We start from the raw sequence: 24,704 nt of genomic DNA, 5'->3' as shown, positions 1-24,704 counted from the left end.
TATTTTCCCTTTCAATCCAGTTCTCTTTAAAAGATGCGACAGTGTCTGCCTCAGCCACTAATCTTAGTTCCTCCTGGCTGATCCGGTGGAGTTATTTGAGAGCCATACCTCCCTTTTGTCACACACTGCAGCCAGTTAAGGGGGAACCATTTTTTTCAATGGATTACCCAACATTCAAAGCCACTCGCTTTCCTTAGCAGCTGACGTCTCGCCTGCAGCCAGGCAATGAGATATGGAAGTAAGCAGTGTTTCAGATACTGGGGAAATAGTGTGTCAGGACAAGACTTTGTACAGGTGATCCCAGTGATTTGAAGAGATTAGGAATCCAAGTCGATAATGGGCATCAAGCAGCACTGAGATCATGAAAGGGCACACTGGGATCCGGATTGATGGCGAGGACACACTGGGATCCGGATTGATGGCGAGGGCACACTGGGATCCGGATTGATGGCGAGGGCACACTGGGATCCGGATTGATGGCGAGGGCACACTGGGATCCGGATTGATGGCGAGGGCACACTGGGATCCGGATTGATGGCGAGGGCACACTGGGATCCGGATTGATGGCGAGGGCACACTGGGATCCGGATTGATGGCGAGGGCACACTGGGATCCGGAACAGGAATGGTGCACTTACTGTTTTACTCACTCAGCTCCTCTCTCCCCTTTAGATGAATCGAAGCCGAGCATAGATGACGTGAGCATGCTCACAGCGATTACCCTCTTCTTATTGTCTGCCAGTGACGAGATAGTTGGGATTTCTTCCCTCCAGAATGGTTGCGTTGAGAGATTTGGAAGTGCTTTAAATTCCAGAGACCCCTGGGTAAGATTTACCTCTTTGTCACAATTGTGTATTAATCACAGCACCAAGTGTAAGAAATGGAAGTTGAAATTCATCTCTGCCTAGGAAATTTAATCCTTGAATTAGAGTGTATTTCTATCAGGATAGATTCTCTTCCCTCTAACTCCTTGGTCACCCCTTCCAAGTCTGTAACCATCTTTTTCCTCACTCTTTTCTTGTGCTGCACCTCAGTGAACTTACCTGCCAGCGCAGTCATGTATAGCTTGCATATGTATGCTGAGATGCTCAGCTTCATCTGCTGTCCCCTACCCTCCGTTCTGGGACATCACTATACTATCTGACCACTGGCTTAATGTCCTGTCATTGACAAGCCAAAACCTGCTGCTCCTGAACCCCAGCAAAGCCAAATCCATGCTATCAGTTCCCACTGGAAGCTTTACCTCTCACCCCTGCTGCTCTGTGTTGGCTGAAGCAGGTCAAACCCGGCTTCTGTTCCCAGGAGCCAGGCCTCCCCTCGCTGGCCCCAGATGAAATAATCACATATGCAGCTGATCTTTTTAAGCAGCGTGTTAATTTTTTTTCTGGTGGGACCTCTCGGGAGATCTCTCTGTTGCAATGTTTCCCATAAGAAATGCGAAAGTAATACTTGTGTCCTGTGTTCTTTGGCATTGGGCGGGAGGGAGGAACTTGCAGCTTTAAAGGAATCATTTTGCATGGGGAGGGGGGTGGTGGGGGATATATACTGGATTCATCTGGCATGAACAACAGTTCCAGGCTGTTTGACTTCGGTCACTGTGAAGATTATATATTAACTACTACTAATACCTCATTCCTTTTGGCAACAAAAATTGCTATTCAGAACAGAAAGAGCTGTTCAACCCCTCGAGTCTACTGTGCTATTTCATTAGTTCATGGCTAATCTGTACCTCAAATCCATTTACCTGCCTTTGCTCCATATCCTTAGATTTTCATTGAGTAAGGATATCAATCGACTGGCCTTAAATATCTTAATTGATCACCTCCAACGCAGCATCTCAAGTCTTTTTGGGAGAGTGTTATAGACTTCCACTACTCTTTGTGTGAAAATGTGTTGTGATTTTATTCCTAAACAACTGAGCTCTAGTTTTAAGATGATGCCCTTTTATGTTCGATTCCCCCGCCAGAGACAAATCTTCTAATGCATACATATATACACCCACTTCTTCCAGTTCTGACAACAGGTCATCAACCTGAAACTTGTACCCTGTTATTCTCTCCACAGATAATGCCAAACCTGCTGAGTATTTAGTGTTTTTTATTTCTATTATAAAAACACATATAATGTTGATTTGATGTGAGTGTACAGATGTTGAAAGCCGGAATGCAAGGCATGAAATTAAGACCCATGATTCCTCTGTCCTTTGTAGGTTCAAGCGAAATGTTACCAGCTTCTGCTTTCAGTCTTCCAGCAGTCAAACCGAGCCCTCTCCTACCCGTACATTCATGCCTTGGCTCCACTGGTAGTCGAGAAACTGAAAGCAGTGGGGAATCAGAAACCAGCCAACACTGCTGAACTTCAAGCAGTGCAAGAAGGAATCAAAGTCCTTGAGACTCTGGTAAACCTCGCAGAAGAGCAAAACAGTAAGTGGATTACTCCTGTTCAGCCACGATGTAATCTGTCCATCAGACCATGAGTGGCAATTCTGATGCAGTCTCTGTGTGATCTCTGTCCTTTAGACCATGAGCAATAACTCAGACACAGCCTCTGTGATTGTCCATCAGACCATGAGCAATAATTCAGACACACCCTCTGTGTGATCTCTGTCCATCAGACCATGAGCGATTATTCAGACACAGCCTCTGTGTGATCTCTGTCCATCAGACCATGAGCGATTATTCAGACACAGCCTCTGTGTGATCTCTGTCTCTCAGACCATGAGCAATAATTCAGACACAGCCTCTGTGATCTGTCCATCAGACCATGAGCAATAATTCAAACACAGCCTCTGTGTGATTGTCCATCAGACCATGAGCAATAACTCAGACATAGCCTCTGTGTGATCTCTTGTCCATCAGACCAAGAGCAATAATTCAGACATAGCCTCTGTGTGATCTGTCCATCAGACCATGAGCAATAATTCAGACACAGCCTCTGTGTGATCTCTTGTCCATCAGACCATGAGCAATAATTCAGACATAGCCTCTGTGTGATCTGTCCATCAGACCACGAGCAATAATTCAGACATAGCCTCTGTGTGATCTGTCCATCAGACCATGAGCAATAACTCAGACATAGCCTCTGTATGATCTCTTGTCCATCAGACCATGAGCAATAACTCAGACACAGCCTCTGTATGATCTCTTGTCCATCAGACCATGAGCTATAATTCAGACACAGCCACTGTGTAATCTCTGTCCATCAAAGCATGAGCAATAATTCAGACACAGCCACTGTGTAATCTATGTCCATCAGACCATGAGCAATAATTCAGACACAGCCTCTGTGTGATCTCTGTCCATCAGACCATGAGCAATAATTCAGACACAGCCTCTATGTGATCTGTCCATCAGACCATGAGCAATAATTCAGACACAGCCTCTGTGTGATTTCTGTCCATCAGACCATGAGCAGCAATTCTGACGTAGTCTCTGTGTGATCTCTGTCCATCAGACCAAGAGCAATAATTCAGACATAGCCTCTGTGTGATCTCTGTCCATCAGACCATGAGTAATAATTCAGACACAGCCTATGTGTGATCTCTGTCCATCAGACCATGAGCAATAATTCAGACACAGCCTATGTGTGATCTCTGTCCATCAGACCATGGGCAATAATCTAGACACAGCCTCTGTGTGATCTGTCCAGCAGACCATGGGCAATAATTCAGACACAGCCTATGTGTGATCTCTGTCCATCAGACCATGAGCAATAATTTAGACACAGCCTCTTTGTCTCAAGCACTAGAGCAGGAACTAAGCCAACAGAAAAGTGCCTCTATTTCTATAGCTCATTTCACAGTCTCAGAATGGCCAAAGCCCTTTACTCTTACTGAATTACTTCTATAGTCACTGTTTTAATGTCGAAAACAAGGCAGGCAATTTGTACACATCAAGCTCCCATAAGGAGAATTGATATAATGACCCGATTATCTGTTTTAGTGAAGTTTGTTGAGGAATCATATTGACCAGGATTCCAGCTCTTCTTCAGATAGTACTGTGAAATCTTATACTTGACCTGACCGGTCAGATGGGGCCTTAATTTAAAATTTCATCTGTCAGACAACAACAGTAACAGTGCAGCACTCCCTCAGTACTGGCACCAAGGGTGTCAGGCTGGATTTTGTACTCAAGTCTCTGGAGAGGAACTTGAACCCATAGCCTTCTGACTCAGAGCTGAGAGAGCTATCCACTGAGCCATGGCTGGCAGCTAACAATTACTTAACTAGTCTCAAGTGCTTCTGTCATTGGCCCATGGGTTTCATCTGACTAAAGGCTTCATTCAGTCTAATTTAGGATTGTCGCAGTTTCTATTTTGTACATGTTGAATGCAGAACTATCTGTAGTTTAAAACCTTTCTTGGGAGATTTACTCTGTCCAGTAAGTGGTCTCCATTCTCTATGTTGTGAGTTCTCTTTGAGAACAATGCTAGGAACCACTGGGCTCTACAGCTTTGAGCTTTCAGTATTCTTAACACAGGTTGATTACCTACTATTGTTTTGAGACTTATACCAAGTTTAGTGAGCTTTCATCAGAGACTTGGTCCTTTTTCACATTAACCCTGCAGCTGGTGCTGGAATAATCACAGGCCACTGACATCAATAAATTCAACAGCTTTAGAAAATAGAATTGCCATCCTTTCATCAGGGATTGGTGTCGCTTCGAGAATTAACGTGGCTTTCACTTTAGTCATTCAACACTACAGTAAATTTGCATTGGGCCACTTTTGGTCCACTATTCTAATTACATATGTATATCTGTACTTATGAAATTTGAACTGTTCTCAGAACATGGTAGGAGAAGTGGGATAATTTTATATTGCTCGCGTTGCTGGTTAATTGCCACTCTGGCAAATGAAAGCTAATGATTCAATTTGGTTCCCTAATGGGAAAAGTTAAAGGATCTGTATCCAAGGGTGATTTGTGCCGTGGCCTATTTTCCTTCCCTTCTTTCCCCTCCCTTTATCCCAGATCGTACACCATTACAGAAATCCGCAAACGTTCTGCAAAACAAATAATAGTTTAAGATTTTGTGAAGGAGGACAATTGACTTTTGCAGGTAATGGCATTGTATAATGTGCCCAGATCATCAGTCCTAAACACATCTGTGTCACTACTACAGCGACCTTATGAAACGACTTACAAAGTAATTGCTATGTAGGCAGCCAATTTGAGTACAGAAATCATAGAATGATGCAACACAAAACGAGGCTGTTCGGCCCATTGTACCTGTGCCAACTCTTTGAAATACTAATTATTCCCAACAGCCTGGCAGTTTTCTCCTTTTTAAGTATTTATCCAATTTCCTTTTGAAGGTTGTTATTGAATCTGCTTCCATCATCCGTTCAGGTTATACATTCCAAATTACCATAGCCCACTGAGTTTAAAAAAAAATACCCTCAATTACCCTCTGGTTCTTTAGCCAATTATTTCAAATATGTGTCCTCTAGTTACCAACACTCCTGCCACTGGAGACAGTTTGTCCTTATTTCATTCATAATTTCCTACTAGCAGTAAGTGAGATTAAGAATGGTTGCTTTTTTTTTGTGGTGCTGTTGGTTCAACGGGGAAAATGCTGAACAACAGGAGCCTCCCTCATCCATTATCACGGCATCTACTATGCCCACCAGAAAAGACAGCCTCGGCCTCTGTGTTTAGCCTCTCATTGGAAAGTAGGCACCTCCGACAATGCAGCACTGTCATACACCGAGTTTAAGATTGGAGGCTTGAGGCCCCGCAGTTGGAGCCCTTATCCCACAACCTTGTGATCAAGAGTCTATAAGTTGAGCTATTAACTTGAAGTGTAATGTGGGGTTTCTAGCACGAGGAAGCAGCTTAGAAACAAAGCATGCCAACAGACTTATGGCAGAGTTCAAAACTAGGGGCCATACATAAGATAGTCACTAATAAATCTAATACGGAATTCAAAGAAATTCCTTGACCCAATGTGGAACCTGTTACCACATGGAGTAACAGAGATGAATAGCATATATGCATTTAAGGGAAAGCTAGATAGGTACATGAGTGACAAAGGAATAGATGGAAATGCTTATAGAGTTGGATGAACAAGGATGGGAAGAGGAACATGTGGAACACAAATACTTCATGGGCATATTGGGTTGAATGGCCTGTTTCTAATTTTAATTCACTCAGCATATGATGGTAGTTAGCAAAGCCAGCAATGCCTATCCTTAATAGCTCTTGAGATTGTGGTGGTGAGCTGCCTATTTGAACCGCTGGAGTCTAGGCACTCCCACAGTGCTGTTAGGGAGGGAGTTCCAGCATTTTGACCCAGCAACAGTGAAGGAACGGCGATATATTTCCAGGTTAGGATGGGGAGTGGCTTGGAGGGGCACTTCCAGGTGGTGGTGCTCCCATGTCTGCTGCCCTTGTCCTTCTAGATGGTAGTGGTCGTGGATTTGGAAGGTGCTGTCGAAGGAGCCTTGGTCAGTTGCAGTGCACTTGTAGATTGTAGACACCGCTACTAGATGTATCAAGTTTCTTGTGTGGTGTTGTTTTGTTGGAGCTGCACTCACCCAGGTAAGCGGAGAGTATTCCATCACACTCCTGACTAATGCCTTGTAGATCGTGGACAGGTTTTGTGGAGTCAACAGGTGAGTTGCTCATCACAGAATTCCTAGTCTCTGACCTGAACTTACAGTCACAATATTTATATGGCTGGTCCAGTTAAGTTTTTGGTCAATTGTCATTCCCTGGAACGTTGATAGCGGGGGATTCATGATGGTAATGCCATTTAAGGGGCCATGGTTAGATTCTTTCTTGTTGGAGATGATCATTTCCTGGCACTTGTGTGCAGCGAATGTTACTTGTCACTTATCAGCCCAGGCCTGAATGTTGTCTAGGTCTTGCCACGTGGGGGCACTGCTTCAGTATCTGAGGTGTTGCAAGTGTTGCTGAACATTGTGCAAACATCCCCACTTCTAACCTTATATTGGAGGAAAGGTCATTGATGAGGAAGCTGAAGATGGTTGGGCCTAGGACACGACCCCGAGGAACTCCTTCAGTGATGTCCTGTGGCTGAGGTGATTGGCCTCCAACAACCACAACAATTTTCCTTTGTGGTAGATATGACTCCAACCAGCAGAGAGTTTTCTCCATGATTCCCATTGACTTAAATTTTACCAGGACTCCTTAATATCACACTCGGTCAAGTGCTGCCTTAGTGTCAAGGGCAATCACTCTTATCTTACTTCATGAATTTAATCTCTCTGTCCATGTTTGAATCAAGGCTGTAATGAGGTCTGGAGCTGAGTGGCCCTGACAGAACCCAAACTGAGCATCAGTAAACAGGTTAATGCTCGTTAAGTGCCGCTTGATAATGACATATTCCATCGCTTTCCCGATGGTCGAGAGTAGACTGATGGGGCAGTAATTGGCCAAGTTGGATTTGTCCTGCTTTTTGTGCTCAGGACATAACTGGGCAATTTTCCACATTGTCGGGTAGATGCCAGTGTTGTAACTGTACTGGAGCAGCTTGGCTGGGGATGCAGTTGGTTCTGGAGCACAAGTCTTCAGTACTGCTGCTGGGACATTCATGCCCATAGCCTTTTCTGTATCCAGTGTCTTCAGCCGTTTTTTGGAATTCTTGATAGCACGTTTGGGCCTGGAGTCACATGTAGGCCAGACCAGGTAAGGACAGATTTCCTTCTCTGAAGGGCATCAGTGAAGCAGATGGGTTTCTACTAGTCCAATAACATTACTACTATGCTACCGTTCTGGTAATTATAATTATATACACTCACTGTAATGAGTAGATATGAGCTCAGGATTATTGCCCTAACAAAAGCTTTCCTCTTCCTTCCCAGGAACTCAGCTGCTTGCTCTTTTGGTTCCCACTCTCATCTCATACCTGCTGGATGAGAAGACTTTCAGCTCAGCTCCCACGGCTTCCAGAGGTCTTCATGAACTTGCTTTGCAGGATCTCATGCGCATTGGTCCTCTCTACCCCAGCGCCTTCAAGGTGGTGATGGGGGCAGCGCCCGAACTCAAATCAAAGTTAGAGGCTGCAATCCGAGCCAGCCAAGCCAGCTCCCGGGCCAAGGCTGCAACCCAGCAAGTGAAGCCAGCTGTGCAAGCTGCACCCACCATCAAGCTGAAGACGAGCTTCTTCTAAAACAGGTGGAGATGTTTTCACATTGACTTAAAAAGCTACTGAATGGTTCCACTTCCCCTTTACTGCTGTGCGAGTGTGAGAGTCGACTCCCCTGATGTCTTCTGTACAGGTTTATGGTTTCTGTTAGCTATGTAAATTGTTTAACAAAGAAAGCAATTTGGGTTTATTGGTTTAAAAACTGTTTGTGTATAGGTATAACATTATTATATCACAAAGTATGTTATAAATAAAGATGAAAAGATTTTTTTTAAAAAGAGTATTGTAATATTTTTTATCATTTACAGTGACCAATCTGCTTCTATAAAAATTCAGTATGTCCCCCCTCTCTAATATATTTAAATTCTTACATGGATCATTGAAAACTTTCCTTGTAAAAATAAAAATACCCTCAGTGGCTCCCTGTCACACCATTGCCTGGTACTGTTATTTTTTGCTCACATTTTCTTGGTACTTGTTTCAATTCAAGATAATTTATATTTCACCATAAACATTTCACCTATCTATTACATCATTTCTCGTTTCATCAAAATGCTTTCTTTATGGTGTCTCAGATTTAATGGTTCCACACAGACGTTTTAATCCAGAATGCTGCAATCAAAGCATGTGTAGTGAAATGCCATTTTCCTGAATGTATCAGTATCATTAAGCCTGTGCTCTAATTTTTTTAAATTACTGAAAAAATCAAAGGGAGAAATTTCAGAAGTTTTATTCATCATCAACAACTTGCATTAATATAGCACCTTAGCTTAGTAAAACATTCCAAGGCACTTCCTAGGAGCATTATCAAACAGAATGTGACACTAAACCACATAAGATGTTAGGAAAGATAAATAAAAGCTTGGTCAAAGATGTAGGTTTTAAGGAGCGTTTTAAAGGTTGAGAGAAGGGACTTGGGAATACCAGACCTTTAGGGCCGACGCAGCTGAAGATGTAGTCTGCCAATGGTGGAACAATTAAAATTGGAGATACGCAAGAAGCCAGAATTGGAAGAGAGCAGAGATTTCCAAGGGTTGTAGGAGTAAGGGAGATTCCAGAGAAAGGGACCAAGCCATTGTTGAGTTTGAAGAGAAGAATGAGAATATTAAAATCAGGGTGATGCCAGACCAGGAGCCAATGTGGGTCAGCAAGCACAAAAGTATTGGGTGAGTACAACTTGGTTCAGGTAAAGTTCATACTATAAAAGATGATGTGAGAGATTTGGAAAGTAAAATCACTCTTCATGTTCTATAGCTTCCAGAAATCATATTAACCTGAGAGGTTTTCAGTCGCAATTTTATTTCATTCGTCCAAAGTTGACTTTTGAAGGAAATTCTCTAATTATCTTGCCTGTACTGTTGACAGAGAATGTAATCATTCTACATACTAACCTCAGTATGGGTGTGTCTTTCCTCATCTTAATTTGACTTCTATTACAAGTAGTTTGATTTTGAAAGCAAAGGAAGCCTCTTCGAGGAAAGTAAGGTGAGTGACTTTGGCCTTTTCTACCTACCATTGGGAGATTTTTTATTCACAGGATTGTGTGACACTAGCCATACAGGCCAACATTTATTGTCCATCTCTATAGGCAGCTGAATAGCTTGCTAGGCCATTTTAAAGGGCGGTTAAGAGTCAACCACATTGCTGTGGGTCTGGAGTCAGATTTAAACCAAACAGGGTAAGGATGGCAGATTTCCTTCCCTAAAGGAAGGAAAGAAAATTGTTTTTTATGACAACTTGGTAATGTAATGAACTAGATTCATTTAATTAATTAAATTTAAATTGCCCAGTTGCCATGGTGGGATTCAAACTCATCACTGGACCATTAGTCCAGGCCTCAGGATTACTTTAACAGTAAAAGTAATTACAATGCTACCATATCCTTGAAAGGGTAGTGAGGAGAGTGTTGGGGGAGGATTAAGAATGAGGTGAAAGCAAGGGGGAAGGGAGGATGGGCAGAGCAAGAGTTTCAGATGATCATAGGGAGGAGGAGATAGGGCTAGCATAGGCAGTGAGGGGATGGGGACTGCAAGGAGATCATTGAGAGCCAATCTTCCCCATAAATTCCTCTATCAAGTGCAGCTTGAAGCCATGGGTGGCTCCTTTTTCTGCCAAGCCATAACACAACCAAAAGAAAAGTGTGTGGATGTACAGAAGGGTGAGGGAAAACACGCAGACCAAAACACAGAAAAGAGCGACACCATGTTCTCTGCCTTACCACATGCAACGTTGCAGGAGATTCACCAGTAATTATGAAAGTCTGACCCCATCTATAGTACTGTATTCAGATTTGGGGACCGTGCCTCAGGAAGGATATATTGGCCTTGGAGTGGGTGCAGAAAAGATGTACCAGAATGATGCCAGGGCTAAATTATGAGGACAAGTTGTGTAAGCTCTATTTGTATCCCTTAGAGTTTTGAAGGTTAAACCCTGGGTAGGGTTTAAGCTAACTTGGCAGGGTGATGGGAACCAGAATGTAGCATTCGAAAGGAGACACAAGGTGCACAAAGGATTGGGAGAGACAGATAGCACTAGAGGTAGAAATAGTAAGGTTTAGGTGAGATCAGATTAATAGGAAACGCAATAAGGTCTAAATTAGGTTTACAGTGCATATATGTAAATACACTAAGCATGATACGTAAGATTGTTGAGCTGCAGGAACAAATGGCCACATGGGAATATACTGAGGTGATTACTGAGACCTGGGCACTAAATATTCCTGGGCGCAAGGTGCTCATGAAAGATAAGGGAAGGAAAAAAAGGAGAGGGTAGCAATATCGGTTAAGGAAAATGTTACAGTTCTGGAGAGAGGATTTCCTGGACGGGTCAAGGATAGAATCTATTTGATTAGAATTAAGAATCAGTAGAGGTACTATATGTCTGGGTGTATTCTGGGCCATGTGTATGACTAGGCCATTAACTAGTAGGAAAGATAAACTTGAAGAGAAATCACATGCAAAAACTATAGGGTAGTGATACTGGGGAATGTTAATTATTCTAATATAGACTGGGATAGTAATAGCGCAAAGGATAGAGAGGAGGAAGAGTTTCTGATAGAAGCAAAAAACTGCAGATGCTGGAAATCCAAAACAAAACCAAAAATACCTGGAAAAACTCAGCAGGTCTGGCAGCATCTGCGGAGAGGAGCACAGTTAACATTTCGAGTCCGAGTCCGTTTCAGACTCGAAACGTTAACTGTGCTCCTCTCCGCAGATGCTGCCAGACCACAAGAGTTTCTGAAATGTGTTCAGGAAAATGTTCTTGATCAGTATGTTCCAGCCCAATGAGGAAGGAGGCATTGCTGGATCTGGTTCAAGGGAATGAGGTGGGACAAGTGGATCTAATGTCAGTGGGAGAATGTTTAGGGAACAGTTGTCATAGTATCATAGAGTTTAGGTTAATCATGGAAAAGGACAGGGAGCAAGTCGAGTAAAAATACTTAATTGAAAGTGGACCATTGCAATGGGGTAAGAATGGAACTATCCCAGGTAAATTGGAATGGAGGATTGAGGAGTAAATGAACAATGGACTGCCGTTGAAGAGGAGGTGATACAGAACACTTGAGGTACATTCTTTCAAGGGGGAAAGGCAGGGAAATCAACGACAGATCTCCCTGGATGATGAAAGAGATTCAGAGTAAGTTGAAATAGGAAAAGAGTGCATATGACAAATGTCAGTTGATAGTAAAAGTAAGGACCCCATGCTGAATATAGACAGTTCAGAGGTGAAGTGAAAAAGAAGATAAAAGAGGCAAAGACAGAGTATGAGAAGAGACTGGCAACAAACATAAAGGGGAATCCAAAAGTATTTTACAGGCATATAAGTAGTAAAAGGGTAGTAGGAGGACTGGTGGAGCACATTAGGGTTCAAAAAGGGGAAACTACGAATGGAGGCAGAGGGCATAACTGAGATACTAATTGAGTATCATGCATCTCCCTTTACCAAGAAGGATTCTGCCCAAGCCATAGTGAAAGAGGGAGTAGTTGAGTTACTGTAACAGCTAAAAATTGATTAAGAGGAGGTATTGGATAGGCTGGCTTTGCTTAAAGTTGATAAATGGATGAGATTCATCCAAGGACACTGAAGGAGGTAAGGGTGGAAATTGCAGAGGTGCGGGTCATAATCGTCCAGCCCTCCTTAGATACAGGGGTTGTGCCAGAGAACTGGAGAATTGCAAGTGGTAAACCTTTGTTCAAACAGGTGTAAGGATAAACCTAGCAACTACAGGGCAATCAACTTAAACTGCATGGTGGGAAGGCATTTAGAAATGATAATTCAGGACAAAATGAAGTCATTGGATAAGTGCGGGTTAATTAAAGAAAGCCGGCACAGATTTGTTAATGGTAAATCATGTTTAACTGAACTCATTGAGTTTTTTGATGAGGCAACAGGGAGGGTTGATGAAGGTAATGTAATTGATGTGGAGTATATGGATTTCCAAAAGGCGTTTGATGAAATGCCATTTAAGAACATAAGAACAGGGAGCAGAAGGAGTCCATACAGCCCATTGAGCCTGCTGATCTTAGGCTACCATTCCACTTTCCCACCGGCTTCCCATATCTCTTAATTCCCTGGGAGACCAAAAATCTGTCTATCTCAGCCTTAATTATATTCAATGATGCCACATCCACAACTCTCTGGGGTAGAGAATCCCAAAAATTCACAACCCTTTGAGTGAAGGAAATTTCTCATTTCAGTCCTAAATGATCAGCTGCTTATTCTGAAACTATGCCCCCTTGTTCCCCATCCAGGGGAAATAACCTCTCAGTATCTACCCTGTCAAGACCCTTTATAATCTTGAATGTTTCAATGAGATCACCTTGCATTTTTCTAAATGCCAGAGAATATAGACCCAATTTACTCAGCTTCTCATCATAGGTGAACCTTCTCATCCCACCAATTTAGTGAACCTTTCCCTGTACTGCCACCAATACAAGTATATCCTTAAATATGGAGACCAAAACAGTATGTAATATTCCAGGTATCATCTCACCAAAGCCATGTATAATTGTAGCAAAACTTCTTTATTCTTGTACCCCAATCCCTTTGCAATAAACGCCAAATTGCTTTCATAATTGCTTGCTGTACCTTCGTGCTAACTTTTTGTGTTCCTTGTGAGAGTACACACAAGTGTCTCTGAACATTTTTTTTTTGCAAAAATAAACTTTATTCATAAATCTTCAAAAACATTTCGAACCATTTCAAATCACCATTACAAAAATACAAACAGGTTCAACTTTTACAACATGAATCACAAGGTGTATCATAACAAACAATGAATATTTCAATCATTGACAGACATTTATTTTAATCTGTACAGACTGAGGGGCTCTTTACAGTTCCCAGCCCCCCAGTGCACTGGCAGAAAGGTCTTAGGCAGCGACCCTTCCCCATTGCGCCTTTGTGGCGGCTGCCCCAAGCTTAACTGTGTCCCTCAGCACTTAGTCCTGGACCTTGGAAAGTGCCAGTCTGCAACACTCGGTCGGGGACAACTCTTTGCGCTGGAAAACCAACAAGTTTCGGGCAGACCAAAGAGCGTCTTTCACCGAGTTGATGATCCTCCAGCTGCAGTTGATGTTTGTCTCGGTGTGTGTCCCTGGGAACAGCCCGTAGAGCACAGAGTCCTCTGTCACAGAACTGCTCGGGATGAACCTCGACAGAAACCACTGCATCTCTCTCCAGACCTTCTTTGCAAAGACACAATCTACAAGGAGGTGAACAACGGTCTTTTACCCACCGCAGCCACCTCGAGGGCAACGTGCAGAGGGGGTGAGACTCCTGGCATGTAGGAAGGATCTTACAGGGAGGGCCTTTCTCACCACCAGCCAAGCTACATCTTGGTGTTTGTTGGAAAGTTCTGGTGATGAGGCATTCTGCCAAATGACTTTGTCAGTCTGCTCAGGGAACCATCCCACAGGATCCACCCTCTCCTTTTCCCTCAGGGCCTTTAAGATGTTACGTGCCGACCACTGCCTGACGGATTTGTGGTCGAAGGTGTTTCTCTGCATAAATTTTCCCATGAGGACAGGTGGTACGGCACAGTCCAACTATTTGGAGCGTTCCGCGGCATCGTGGCCAGACCCATCCTTCGCAACACCGGGGACAGGTAGAACCTCAGCATGTAGTGACACTTGGTGTTTGCATACTGAGGGTCTATGCACCGCTTGATGCAGCTGCACACAAAGGTGGCCATCAGGATGAGGGCGATGTTGGGCACGTTTTTTCCCCCTTTATCTAGAGGCTTGTACATCATGTCCCTGCGGACACGATCCATTTTCGACCTCCAGATAAAGCGGAAGATGGCTCGGGTGATCGCCACCACACAGGAGTGTGGAATGGGCCAGACCTGCGCCACGTACAGCAACAGCGAGAGTGCCTCACACCTGATGACCAGGTTCTTACCCGCAATGGAGAGGGAGCGTCGCTCCCACATGCCCAGTTTCCTTTTCACCATAGACACTCGCTCCTTCCAGTTTCTAACGCGTGCCCTGGTCCCTCCGAACCATATCCCCAGCACCTTCAGGCCATCAGCCCTGACAGTGAAGGGGACAAAGGATCGGTCAGCCCATTTCCCAAAGAACATGGCCTCGCTCTTCCCACGATTTACCTTGGCTCCCGAGGCCAGTTCGAACTGGTCACAGATGTGGATAAGTCTGTGCACCGACAGCGGATCCGAGCAGAAGACGGCGACATCGTCCATGTACATGGAGACTTTGATCTGAGTGCCTCCACTACCTGGGATCGTCACTTCTCTTATGCCCGGATCCTTCCTGATGGACTCAGCAAAGGGTTCTATGCAACACACGAAAAGAACAGGCGAGAGAGGGCAGCCCTGCCTGACTCCAGATTTAATAGGAAAGCTATCTGTTTCCCACCCATTGATTGAGACTGCACTACTAATGTTAGTGTAGAGCAGTTGGATCCAATTGCAAATTCCCTCCCCAAACCCCATTTTGGAAAGCACATCCACCATGTAGGTGTGCGATATTCTGTCAAAGGCCTCCTGATCCAGGCTGATGAGGCAGGTATCCACACCCCTGTCCTGTACATAGGCAATCGTATCCCTGAGCAGCACGAGGCTGTCAGAGATCTTCCTGCCCAGCACAGTGCAGGTCTGGTCAGGGTGGATCACCAATTCCAGAGCGGATTGGACCCGATTGGCGATGACCTTGGACAGAATTTTATAGTCCACATTCAACAGTGAAATGGGTCGCCAATTTCTAATTTCCTCCCTTTCCCCCTTGTGCTTGTAGATGAGGGTGATAATGCCTTTCGTCATGGATTCTGACATACTGTCGGCCAGGAGCATACTCTCGTACACTTCTAGCAGGTCTGGGCCGATCCAGTCCCACAGAGCCGAATACAACTCCGCCGGCAAGCTGTCGCTTCCGGGAGTTTTACTCTTCTCGAAGGACTCAAGGGCCTCAGTCAGTTCGTCAGGAGTTAGCGCTTTGTCCAGACTCTCCCGTGTACTGTCGTCTAAGACCTCCATGATAGAGGACAGGAAGGACTGGGAGGCCGTGCTGTCTGTGGGCTTCACATCATATAATCCGGCATAGAAGGATTTGCTAATCCTCAAAATGTCAGATTGCAATGACTTTACTGAGCCGTCTTCTTCCTTCAGGCTGCTGATCACAGAGCTCTCTCTGTGTAACTTTTGGAAGAAGAAACGTGAGCACGTCTCATCCTGCTCCACAGAGCGGACTCTGGAACGGAAGATGATCTTGGAGGCCTCCGAGGCAAAGAGCGAGGCTTGCTGGCTCTTCACCTCTTGGAGTTCCTCCTTGACATCGACCCCCATCGACCACAGCCAGAGCAGGTTCTGCATGTTTTTCTGAAGTCGGGACATTTCCCTCTGTTCCTTTCTAGCTTTCTGGGTGCCTTTGAGGACGAAAAACCTCTTGATGTTTCCCTTGATCACTTTCCACCAGTGTGTCAGTGACTGAAAGTGGGGTTTCATGGTTCTCCAACCTTTGTAATCCCTCTTGAGCTCCTCAATGTTCTCTGGGGTCAGCAGTTGCACGTTTAGCTTCCATGCCCCCCTGCCAACCCTCTGGTCCTTCTCTAAGTGACAGTCAGCCAGTAGGAGGCAGTGGTCAGAGAAGAACACCGGCTTGACGTCGGTGGATCTGACTGTGAATGCACGGGACACAAACAGGAAATCTATCCTGGAACAGACAGACCCGTCAGGCCGCGACCAGGTGTATCTACGCTGCGCTCCATCTGCAGGGTTGCTGAAGACGTCGTGCAGCTTGGCATCCTTTACTGTTTCCATCAGGGATCTGGATGTAGCATCCAATCTGCTGTCGGCCCTGCAGGATCGTCCAGCCACATCGATGATGCAGTTGAAGTCACCGCCCAGAATGACCGGCCTGGAGGTTGCCAGCAGCAGTGGGAGCTGCTGAAGAACCTCCAGCCACTCAGCCCCTTGTGACGGGGCGTAGACGTTAATTAAACGGAGTGGAGCATTCTTGTACATTACGTCTGCTACGAGGAGGCGCCCGCCCACCACCTCCTTAACCTGGGAGACGGTGAAGCTGCCTCCCCGCAGCAGAATCCCCAGGCCGGAGGAACGAGAGTCGTTTCCTCCCGACCAGATCGATGGCCCATGGGACCACCATCGTGACCATTGCCTGTAGGAGCTGAGGTGCGTTATTGCACATTCCTGCAGAAACAACAGGTCAGCTTTGACCTTGGCAAGGTAGTCCAAGGTCGCAACACATCGCGTAGTAGATTTAATGCTACGCACATTTATGGATACAATCTTTACACCCATTTTAAAGCAGTTAGTCGCTTACCAAACCTGTTGTCTCTGAGAGTTCCTTCATGCCCATGGTGTGCTCAAATTGCTTCACTTGGGATGGGCTGAGGAAAGCGTCCTGAACCTCCCCATTGGAGATGTTCTGCTCGGGTGGCATCTGGGGGTCCGTGCAGAGAGCGGGGTTTGAAATGTCCTCTGTTGGAGAAGCTTCTCCAATCCTCTCCCTCTCTGGGGCGTTGCTGCTCCCGGCTTCCCGGAGCTGGGGTGCGCTGAGCGCCTCACTGCTCCCAGATTCCTGGGGTTGTGGTTCGGGTTGTGGGCCAAGTTGGGGTGCGCTGGTCTCTTCATTGTCTCCAACGTTCTGGAGCTCGGGTGTCTCATCCTCCAACTCCCTAGCGTTTTGCCGCTTCTTCTGTTGGCGCCGCCCTGGCACTTCTTCGTCCGAAGAGCTGCTGCTCTTGTTATCCGTGTCGGATAGGAGACGCCTCTTGACTCTTGTCTGGGAAATGGCTTGGTTTCTCTTTAGCCCCTTCTTCCTTTTGGCTCTCTTCACCAGCTGCCACTCCCCCTGCTGCTTTCCCACTGCTGCCTCCTCCTCCGTTGATTCGCTCTCCTGAGGAGTGGGAGGTTCAGGGGGCAGTGCTGTTGATTGGCTGTCTGTTGCCCCAGTCTTTTCCTCCACCTTGTCTCTCTCTGTGTCCTCCTTTGTCCCGTTGTTCTCCCTGGGGGCCTTGGTGGTTGGAGTGACACGAGGCATTTCTTCTGCTTCCCCCTCGTTGGCTTTGGCTGCCTGTGCAAGTGTCTCTGAACATCAACATTTAAAGGTTTCACATCTTTTAAAATATTCTGCTTTTCTATTCTTACTACCAAAGTGAATAGTGTCACACTTCCCCACATTATATTCCATCTGTCACCTTGTTGCCCACTCACTTAACTTGTCTATATCTCTTTGCAGTCCCTCTGTGTCCTCCTCACAGCTTGCATTCCCACCTAGCTTTGTATCACCATCAAACTTAGATACATTACTTTCTGTCTCTTCATCTAACTCATTAATATGGATTATAAATAGCTGAGGCCTCAGCACTGATCCTTGTGGCAGTTACAGACTGCCAACATGAAAATGCCCATTTATCCCTACTCTCTGCTTCCTGTCCTTAATAGACTTGTCAGCAAAGTTGACGCCCATGGATTAAAAGGGAAAGTGGCAGCATGAATACGAACTTGGCTAAGTGACAGGAAACAGAGTAGTAATGAAAAGTTGTTTTCAAACTGGAGGAAGGTGTATAGTGGGGTTCCCCAGGGGTCGGTGTGGGGCCCAGAGTCTTTCTTGATCTATATTAATCACCTAGACTTGGGTGTACAGTGTAAAATTTATGGGTGACACAAGAATTGGAAATATTGTGAACTGTGAGGAGGATAGTGGTAGACTTCAAGGGGTCATAGACAAGCTGGTGGAATGGGCAGACACATTGCAGATGAAATTTAATACAGAGAAGAGTGGAATGATCCGTTTTGGTAGGAAGGATGCGGAAAGGCAATACAAAATACAATTCTAAAGGGGGTGCAGAAACAGAGGAACCTGGAGGTTTATGTGCACAGATCATTGAAGGTGGCAGGGAACTTTGAAGAAGCAGTTAATAAAGCATATGGGACCCTGGGCTTTATAAATAGAGGCGTATAGTACAAAAGCACGCAAGATATAATGAACCAAAATAAAAAATGCTGGAAAAATGCAGCAGCTCCAACAGCATCTGTAGAGAGAAAAACAGAGTTAACGTTTCGAGTCTGTCTGACTCTTCTTCAGAGCTCTTCTTCTTCTTCATGTTATAATGAACCTGTATAAAACAGTGGTTCAACCTCAGTTGGAGTTTTGTGCCCCAATTCTGGGCATCACACTTTAGGAAGGGTGTGAAGGCATTGAGGAAGGATCAGAAAAGATTCAGGAGAATGGTTCCAGAGATAAGGAACTTCAGTTATGAAGATAAATTTGAGAGGTTGGGACTGTTATCCTTGGAGAAGAGAAGGCTGAGAGGAGATTTGATAGGGGTATTCAAAATCATGAGGGGTCTGGACAGAGTAGAAAGGGAGAAACAGTTCCCTTTGGCAGAAGGATTGAGAACCAGAGGGCACAGATTTAAGGTGGTTTTCAAAAGAACCAACAGTGACATGAGACAAAGCGTTTTTATGCAGTGAGTGGTTAGGATCTGGAATGCACTGCCTGAGAGTGTGGTAGGGATAGATTCAAACATGGTTTTCAAAAGAGAATTGGATAAGCACCTGAAGGGAAATAATTTGCAGGGTTACGGAAGGTACTAGCTGAGTTGCTCTTGCAGAGAGCGGGCAGGGGTATGATGGGCTGAATGGTCTTCTGTGCTATAGCCATTCTTGATTCTATGTAGTGATCATGTTTAAAAAGGTAAAATAATTCAAAAGGATAGATATGGAGAAACTATTACTTCTGGTGGAGGAATCTGAACAATAGCAACTTATATTTATAAAGCACCTTTTCTGTAATAGAATGGCCTAAGGTGCTTCTTAGAAGTATTATCAAGCAAAATTTTGACACCGAGCTACACAAGGAGATATTAGGGCAAATGACCAAAAGCTTGGTCAAAGAGTTAGGTTTAAAGGAACGACTTAAGGTGGGAGGGAGAGGCAACGAGGCGGAGAAGTTTAGGGAGGGAATTCCAGAGCTTAGGGCATAGATAGCTGAATGTATGGTCACCAATTGTGGAGCGAAGGCTATCCCATTTAGCACAATGGTAGTGCCACACAACACGATGGAGGGTATCCTCAATGTGAAGGTGGGACTTTGTCTCCGCAATGGCTGTGCAGTGGTCACTCCTACCAATATTGTCAAGGACAGATGCATCTGCAGCAGGCAGGTTGGTGAGGATGAGGTCAAGTATGTTTTTCCATCTTGTTGTTTCCCTCATCACCTGCCACAGGCCCAGTCTAGCAGTTAAGTCATTTAGGACTCGGCCAGTAGTGGTGCTACCGAGCCACTCCCGATAGTGGACATTGAAGTCCCCCACCCAGGGAACATTCTGAGCCCTTGCCAGTGCTTCCTCCAAGTGATGTTCAACATGGAGGAGCACTGATTCATCAGCTAAGAGAGTGTGGTACTTGTTAATCAGCAGGAGGTTTCCTTGCCCATGTTTGACCTGATGCCAGGAGACTTTATGGGGTCCAAAGTCGATGTTGAAGACTCCCAGGGCAATTCCCTCCCGTCTGTATACCACTGTGTCGCCACCTCTGCTGGGTCAAGCTGTTGCTTGACTAGTCTGTAAGACAGCTCTCCCAGTTTTGGCACTAGCCCCCAGATGTTAGTAAGGAAGACTTTGCAGGGTCGACAGGGCTGTTGTCATTTCCGGCACCTAGGTCAATACCAGGTGGTTCATCCGGTTTCATTCCTTTTTTGTGTCATTGTCGCAGCTTATTACAACTGAGGGGCTTGCTAGGCCATTTCAGAGGTTATTGAGTCAACCACATTACTGTGGGTCTGTAGTCACATGTAGGCCAGACCAGATAAGGGCAACAAATTTCCTTCCCTAAAAGGTGGGTTTTTACAACAGTCAACAATGGTTTCATGGTCATCACTGGACTTTTAATTCCAGATTTTTATTGAATTCAAATTCCACCTTCTGCCATGGTGGGATTCAAACCCCGATCCCCAGAGCATTACCTTGGGTCTCTGGATTACTAGTCCAGCAACAATACCACTACGCCATCACCTCCCCTGCCACTACCCCTCACCAGGTATCCCGATGGCCAGCAGTTCTATGAGCAGGACGTCTTCCTGAGATGGAGGTGGAAGTCTTGACTCCAACCAATTAACGCTCCACAGAGCTTTAAGTAGCTGCAGGGCAGCTGTCAGGAGCTGGGATGTGTTCCTCAATGATTTTTTTCGATGGCGGGTTGGTAAATACTGCCATCTGAAAAGTTCTGCCCCTGGAAATAAAATAAGAAGCTGGCATCAGTAAAAATAACAATGAAGTTGTCAAATCATCAAAACCCAGCTTATTCACTACTACCATCCTTACCTGCTATGGCCTGTACGTGACTCCAGTCTTACAGCAGAGTGTTTCTCTCTTAACTGCTATCTGAGGTGGCCTAACAAGCTCTCCCTCCATTTCAGGTATCATGCCCTAAGAGGGTGCTGGCGATGATGGACTGCCATTGGATTGGCCCATGATTACACTTGGCAAAGTACGACAGTGGTTTGCTGTTGCCTTCTACAATACGGCTGACTAGGAAACTCTCCCTCTCTTACAGCCTGCCATCAATGTATTGAAAGGAGTTACAGCCTGATAATCAACCTGTTTGACCACATTATAAACGCGCCTTCCTTGGCCATCATCCTGAAGTGCGACTTGAATCCGGAGCTCCTGGCCTATAGGTAGGGATGCTACCACAAGACCTGCCCCAGTTGTGTCAAACTACTAAATGCAATGATTCAAGAAGGAGATCCACTACCAGCCTCTCAGGGCAATTAGGGATTGGTAATAAATGCTGACCTTGTCAGTGTTACCCAAATTCCAAGAATGTTTTTCATAAGGTTGATTTACTTCACATAAATAATGTGCAAAATAATTTCCATCCTCTTCATACTCCATAAAAACAATAGAAATGTAACTCTGCCATCATTCCAGGTGTAAACTCCCTTTTGAGTTGGCTAGTCTCAAACTAACAAGTAATGTTGCAGGTCCTATGCATGCATCCTTGAATCTGTTTGCCCAGACATGAGAGAGACAATTATTGTTTTTGGCCTCACCCTCAATTGTGCCTGGAAAGGAGATTGGCCACCAAACTGTCAATCAAAATTAGCAGTTTGAACTAAATACTTTAATTTAATGGCTAGTAACATTCATGCTACTAGCCTCCTGGTTAGCTGAGCCCCTGTAGGGTACATTGAGTGAACAGCATTCCAACACGATATTGAATAACACTTACATTTCAACCTAAGAATCTTATTGGCTCAAAGTTAAAGTAATGTGCAACAGTAAATGGTCGAGTGCTTCAGAAACCCTTCAACCAACCATTGTCATTTTGCTGATGTTAAATGTTGAGTGAAAAATCTTTTACCTCTGGGCATTAACCTTCTACAAGCTGCATCAAAACTTAAACATAAATTGAAACAAAATCCCTCATGTCCATGCAGGTAAAGACCCAAAAGTACTACATCTTTATCGCTTTTTGAACAAAGGCATGGCATTGGCAAACGTCCAAACCTGTGCCACAACTTTCAATGTTTGAAAGCTGTGTTAGGAGCCTCTGCTATGTACTTACTGACTTCCCTTAGGATCCCAGTATCATGTCCACTTTCACTTCCACTAATACATTCAATGCTATTTTGTATCAATAACTATCTTATCTAATTCTTGCTGCTCTTTCAATCTTTCATTCCCACTACCACACAGTTCTATAAGTACTGATACAAAGTCCTCAATCAGTATCTCCAACAATCTCCTTTGCCCACTATCAGATATCCTTTTCATCTTTAATCAGCCTTGCCTTTTCCTTAGATATTTTACTCATTGTATGTTTAGAAAGTACTTCAAATGTAAGAAAGAAAGACTCGCAACTATATGGTACATTTCATGAGCTAAGAACACCTTGAATCTCTTTACAGTCATTGAAGTAGGTTTTTTTTGTAATGCAGGAAATGCAGTAACCACAATAAAGTACCAATGACAACAACTTGACAAGGACTGGGTAATCTGTTTTGTTGATGTTGGTTAAGGGGTAAATATGGCCAGGACACTGGAGAGAACCTTCCTGTTCTTCTTCAGATAGTGGCTTTGAATCTTTTATGTCCACCTGAGAGGGCAGACAGGGCCTTGGCTTAATGTCTCATCTGAAAGATGGCATCTCTGACAGTGCAGCACTCCCTTAGTATTGGGTTGGAAGCGTCATCCAAAATTATTTGTTCAAATATCTAGAATGGGACTTGAAAATTGAAATATAACTCTTACGCACAAAAACACAAGAATTGGGAGCAGGAGTAGGCCATTCAGCCTCTCAAGTCTGCTCTGCCATTCAATAAGAACATGGCTGATCTGATTGAAGCCTTAACTTTCCTGCCTGTCAACACACCACCAACCCCAAACCCTAGAACCCATAACTCCCTCATCAATCAAAACTGTCTAACTCAGCCTTGAATATATTTAATGAACCTGCCTCCACTGCTCTCTGGAGAAGAGGATTTCAAAGACTAACAACCTTCTGAGAGGAAAAAAAAATTCTCCTCATCTCCAACTTAAAAGGGAGTCCCCTTATTTTTAAATTGTGTTCCCTCGTTCTAATCTCTCCCACAAGGGGAAACATCCTCTCAACATCCACCTTGTCAAGTCCACTGTCAAGTCCCCTCTGGATCTTATATGTTTCAATAAGATCATCTCTCAAACTCCAATGGAGACAGGCCCAACCTGTCCAACCTTTCCTCACAAGATGACCCCTTCACCGTAGGAATCTGTCAAGTGAACCTTCTCTGAACTGCTTCTGATGCAATTATATCCTTTTTAAGTAAGGAGGTTAAAACTGTACACCACATGTGGTCTAATAAAAATCCTGACAGCTGTAGCATGAATTAGGAGCAGGATTAGGCCATTTGGTCCCTCAAGCCTGCTCTGCCATAAGATCATGGCTGATCTGCTTGTGGCCGTAACTCTACTTTCCTGTCTACCCCCTATACGCTTTGGCTCCCTTGGCAATCAAGAATCTATCTAACTCAGCCTCAAAAGTATTTTTTAAAATAATTTTAGTTTGAAGGTTAAAAGGTTATATAGATAAATGGGTGCATTTGGCTAAGAAACTGATAAGCAACCCTGAAGTATATATAATTCGAATAAGCTTGAAGTTAATTACACTCTAAAGTTAATCTAAATTTAAATTACGAGGTCAGAGAGAGGAGTAAACACTTAAACAATGGATGATCCATTCTTAAGACTTAGGTGAAGCCACTTACTTCAATAAATGACTCACTATGTTTGGAAATTTCAAATGAAAGAACTCTGAAAGAAGCTTTACAAGCATAAGGATTTCTTTGTGGGCCAAAGAGTCAGGAGAATGGCAATCACATTCATTTGTAATATAAAATTTTAATATGGATCTCAGAATCAAAGGGGAGTTTACAAGCAGGTTGTAAACAGGGAAGATTGTAAAATCTATTAACTCCTTCAGATAACTGAAGATTTTTTAAGATGGGAAAATTAATCTAAAGTCTATTTGAGTACATCCCACATATGCCACACTGTCATGGAGATAAACTGTGGGAGGTTCTTTTGTTTACTTTATCTGGGTATTTGCTCTAAAGGTAGTTTACTTGCAGTTTGGGCACTGGCAGCCTGCAGTTCACTGAGAGGAGATAGCCAAAGCCAAGGTTTTATTTCTCTTTCAATGTTAATGGTTCCTGACATGATTGTAACACTTCTTACCAATTTTAATTTAAAACCACTGTTATCTATATGTATCCCTACCCTTACATTACCTAACCCTTATATTACCTACTTGCCTCACTTCATCAAGTTACAGTGTTGGTTAGTGTGTGTGTGTGTCTGTCTACATGCAATAAGAGAAAATGTTATCATTGCACATCAGAAAATCAGCATTTATGAAACAATGGTTAACACTTTGCATGTAAGACTTGACCATTTTCGAGGCTGAATGATCTGCTGCGTATACCCAACACTTAAAATTTTTATTTGACTTTTTCAATTTCCTTTTATTAAACAAGTTTTAATCAAATTAGGATGAAACAAACCTAATTTTTTGCAAATTCTGAATTGTTAAGAAAATAAAGGTCTTGCATTTTATTAAACGCCTTTCAGGGCCACA

The 24,704-nt window shown here is 44.2% G+C and overlaps 1 protein-coding gene across 1 annotated transcript in view; it reads left to right on the top strand.

Annotated features, from left to right (window-relative positions):
* The window catches only part of heatr5b (HEAT repeat containing 5B), a 102,314-nt gene extending 93,861 nt beyond the window's left edge, over positions 1-8,453 (top strand). Inside the window, exons 34-36 of the mRNA XM_041187765.1 lie at positions 672-823; positions 2,209-2,422; positions 7,824-8,453. Coding sequence (XP_041043699.1) covers positions 672-823; positions 2,209-2,422; positions 7,824-8,131 — 674 coding nt within the window. The 3' untranslated portion in view covers positions 8,132-8,453. The remainder of the gene's footprint in view (positions 1-671; positions 824-2,208; positions 2,423-7,823) is intronic.
* Positions 8,454-24,704: the final 16,251 nt, after the last annotated feature.

The sequence above is a fragment of the Carcharodon carcharias genome, chromosome 5 (assembly GCF_017639515.1).
Source record: "Carcharodon carcharias isolate sCarCar2 chromosome 5, sCarCar2.pri, whole genome shotgun sequence".
Classification (NCBI taxonomy): domain Eukaryota; kingdom Metazoa; phylum Chordata; class Chondrichthyes; order Lamniformes; family Lamnidae; genus Carcharodon; species Carcharodon carcharias.
The sequence above is the reverse complement of the archived record's forward strand: the minus strand, read 5'-3'. Positions and strand labels throughout refer to the sequence as shown.